We start from the raw sequence: 4164 nt of genomic DNA on the forward strand, positions 1-4164 counted from the left end.
CGTCTTTAATTTGGGAAGGTTAACATAATTTTGTTGGCTGGTAATTACGCGTTTTGAGAGGAAACATGGGCAATAATTATATTCTCAGAAAAAGCCATCTAAAGCCCTCAGCAGAGGCACGTGCCGTCTCGACTGCAGCAAGTTTTTTCGAGTAGCACTAGTACTGTTGTTGTTACCTTGGACATGCTTCTGTCGTGTCTCTCTATCTCTCTTCTTAATCACATTTTATTGTCTAACAAAATAATAATGGGAGTGTTTGAATACCAAAATTATTTCAAATAATATTTCGCTTGCATCACAAACACATTTTTCAACCTATCTTTTTATATTCACAATCACTTTTTTATCTCACATACATCATATCACAAAAAGTGCTACAGTAAGTATTTCAAATAATATTTCAAATAATACATTGTCCAAACAAACAATATTGACCCAACAGATTGACCCAACAGAAAAGTTGGGGACGTATTCTTTTCTTGAGAAACAATTATCATCAGGCAATTTGGCTTTACTGTATGAATTATAAAGCCAAAGTCATATAAGAGAATAATACTAATAATAATAAAAGCTCTTCTACTACGCGGGAATAACGATTCGGCTAAATAACTGAATTAAAGATCAACCGATCAGACTAATCGAATCGTCTTTAAAGAACTCGTTGCGCATCAGCATGATGTCATAATTATTTGAGGGAGATTCTACAGTGTCCAATTGGTAACAAACTCACGTTAATATTCATTATTATTTATTATGAAACACAAGTTTATATATGAGCCTTAGAATCGAGGGAATAGTTCACTTATAGAATTTTTTAGTCTTTTGAGCCTGTAAGATTGACCAATGGGTAACAATCTCCCCATTCTTTGGCTCAGAAGTCAGCGCGTCCTACGTACTTAGTCAATTAGAACAATAAATAAATATTAGTTCAAAGAAACACAATTGTGTGCAGTTGATAATAATATAACCAAAAAAAAAAAGAGAAGAAAACCGGACCATGAAAAGTTCTATTTCCAATTTAACTATGCTTTTGTATAAAATACTCTGCTTGATCTCCCAAAAAAAAAAAAAAAGCAGCCGGGCGGTACCATGTAAAACGGTGCAACAAGAAGTCCATAACGCACATGACACATCGTTGTCTCGTAGAATTCCTCCCTTGGAAAAATTCAAGGAGAAGGTGATAGAAGAAGAAAACGTCTAATACAACGTCGGCTGTCGGAAAATCTATTAATTACCATCAGCCCTTCTGTTAAGATAAAGTTTACCGTGTTAATTAACGACAAAAAGATTCCATCGGAAATTCTTGTATATATGGAAGCGCAGACACATATTTTGAGCTGATCAATAGCAGCAAGTAGTCAAAGCCTTGTTTGAAAGGGAATATATGATATGAAGCATCATCATATATAGGGAGTTGATTGATGCCATGGTAGTGTAAATATTAGGTGACCATAAAGTAGTTGGATTGGAATGGACATTTTTAATTAATGGGAAAACGACATATCGATCTCTATATCCCATGGTGATCACGTCTTATTATTATTATTATTATGTAACATGCATCATGACGACGATTATTATGTAACATGCATCATGACGGCGACCATGGCTGAAGAAGACCCGTCAACTAAATTTGCTCAATTCGTCATAATCAATACAACCTAACAAATCAAATCGGCTTTAGCCTTTGATTTTAGTTCATACGAGCTATAGCTAGTATATAGGTATATCTTACATGTCTTTTTTTTTTTGGTTTGGTTTCCTGCTTCAATTGAGATACAGCATAGTTTTATTGGTACAATTTGAATGTCTCACGCTCCTCGTCGCCGGTAATGGCATAATTAACCTAGAGAGTTAGGAAAATTGATTAAAAATCAAATCGGGAATCCTTCGGTTGGAACTTGGAATTAAAAGCCATCAAGTCCAGAGAGCCGGATGATCCCACGGGTGGCTGTCATCCAGGAGATTGAGATTAGCCTGGAAAGCTGCGAGTTGGCTGCTAGAATTGATGAAGTTGTTGTCAAAGCTCTGTTGCTGGGGTGACGAGGCCTGCGGAGACTGTGCCATTTCCATGCAAATGAGAGCCATGAGGTTGGCTTGTTGGCATTGCATGTTGACCAGCTCAGCCTGTGTCTTGGCCAATTGTGCTTGGAGATCGTTCACTTGCTTCTGCAGCTGGCAAATGGCCCCCGCGCTTCCATATACAGGATCCCTCAGCCTAGCGTTTGCTTCATAAACCATGCTGCTCACTGCATCGGCCCTCTGGGACTCCGGCAGCTCCTGCAAATTGGTTAGATCAAGCAAATTGTTAATATAGACCGACTTGATCAGTCAATATTCATGATTGGTGATCAATTACCTTAATTATGCACAGAACTAATGAATTGAGAAAGGATGAGGATTAAAGCTCATTGGTTAATTGATACGAAAGGGTCATGAGGTTGGTTCTCCCTGTCGTCAAACACTTTGAAAGTGCTAGCTTCAAAAGTACAAACTCGTTACACGAGTTTCTTTCTTCTTCCAGCTGAAAAGAGATTTTCTTTTTCTCACTGAGCTGTACAGCCGTAAACCATCACCTCCCGAACAGTTGAATGTCCAGTGGTGGCTAATGTAAAAAAAAAAAAGTTCTTTTTGCACCAATGTGAGAAAGAAAAAAAGAAAAAAGTTGTGGGGTGCAGGGCCAGGGTTCTGTGGCTGGTTAGTTGTGGAAACCGAGGGGCAAAGTCAAAAGTGGGAGTTGGGACTTTTAATTAAAAGTCCACTATATATGTGAACTAACCTTCATGTAGTTTTTCAATTTACAGTTTGATAAAAACAGCTCAACGCCATGCATCTAATTAGGCATTCCCTACCATGATGGATGGCGCTAATACGTGCAAATGTCTGCCATGCTTGCTTGCTTGCGTGCGTACACACTATTCTAGATACAGGAACTAGTACTTCTGGATGTAGTGTCCCTAATTTCAACAACGGACCGAGATTAATGTTGTCGGTCCATTCTGGTGGTTGAACCTTTAACATAAGACCTCAAACATATGTAGAAAGATGATTTTCGAAGCACAATTAACGTAGAAATTGACCAAATATCGGGACCATGCTTATTCAGTGCCGGATGATCTACCTGTAAAAACTTGATTATGTTGCTGGCTCCGAAGACACGGTGAGCGGTGGTGAACTTGATGGGATCGTTGGGAGGAAAATACGGTGCCAGGACACACTTCTCGGCACACCTCCGCCGGAGGATCTTGCATGCAGCGCAAGGGCTGACCACCACGGCCGGAGGAGGAGGCGTGGGAGGAGAAGAGGGGGAAGAAGGAGAAACGGAGCGAGAAGATTTTGAAGTAATAGTTGTAGCGGTTGTTGTGTCACTATACCCCATTTTTTTCCGATGGTGTGGAGCAGCAGCAGTATCAGTGTGTGAGGTGTGTGTTTGACTGCTCGTAAGAAGGGAGAGAGGGAGGATGTGGGAAGGGATTCGGGGGTGCCTTCAGCAAGTTGGATGACATGGAAATATTTATAGAGCTGGAGCTGGTTAGGCCCGACCCGAGAAAGGGGGGGAGCGGGGCCATGATGTAATACCTTGAATATCTGATGTCAAGTGGTTAAAAAAATCATGCGGGATACGGCTGTTGCCGGTTTTCGCCCAGTCTGCTACGTTTGTTTGGCGTGGAAACTTTGAACCCTCTATCCAAGTCGAAAACGTGGCTGGGTTCAGGAGATTTGGACGGAACATGTAGCCTTAATTAACAAACGATCGCAAATTATATTGGAGTGGAAATGTTCTGATAAATTGTCCAACCCTCTCATCTACGCAAAAGAGGAAATTATGGGATATATGCGACTTTAATATTATTATTTTGTTTTTACAAATGCATGCATGTGCATATAACATAAGAACATGATTGATTGATTGATTGATTATGGTACAGCATAAGAGTAGAAAAGGAATTACAAAACGCTTATTTACAAAATGCATGTGCGTAATCACAAAACACTCTAACCCTTTTATAAGAATTTTACAAAAGAAAATTCCTAATCAGCAATAAGCCCTTAAACCACAGTATTAATTTGATATAGACAGCATGAATTACACAAATACATATTTATGTTTCGCCCAAAACCCAAATGTACGTGAAATTACTTTTTTCAATTTGCTTCTAATTA

The 4164-nt window shown here is 39.4% G+C and overlaps 1 protein-coding gene across 1 annotated transcript; it reads right to left on the bottom strand.

Moving 5' to 3' along the window:
* Positions 1-1610: 1610 nt before the first annotated feature.
* LOC113728100 (LOB domain-containing protein 1) lies at positions 1611-3499 on the bottom strand. The gene is made up of 2 exons (XM_027252608.2): positions 3122-3499; positions 1611-2280 (listed from the first exon to the last, which is right to left on the bottom strand). Exons 1-2 carry the CDS (start codon positions 3377-3379, stop codon positions 1918-1920), a joined length of 621 nt encoding a protein of 206 aa, XP_027108409.1. The 5' UTR covers positions 3380-3499; the 3' UTR covers positions 1611-1917.
* Positions 3500-4164: the final 665 nt, after the last annotated feature.

The sequence above is a fragment of the Coffea arabica genome, chromosome 1c (assembly GCF_036785885.1).
Source record: "Coffea arabica cultivar ET-39 chromosome 1c, Coffea Arabica ET-39 HiFi, whole genome shotgun sequence".
NCBI classification, from domain to species: domain Eukaryota; kingdom Viridiplantae; phylum Streptophyta; class Magnoliopsida; order Gentianales; family Rubiaceae; genus Coffea; species Coffea arabica.

Excerpts from the sequence above, each read along its gene's own strand:
- LOC113728100 (XM_027252608.2), bottom strand. The coding sequence starts at position 3,379 with ATGGGGTATAGTGACACAACAACCGCTACAACTATTACTTCAAAATCT. Across the intron at positions 2,281-3,121 it reads ACATAATCAAGTTTTTACAG|GAGCTGCCGGAGTCCCAGAG; the intron begins GTAGATCATCCG and ends ACCAATTTGCAG.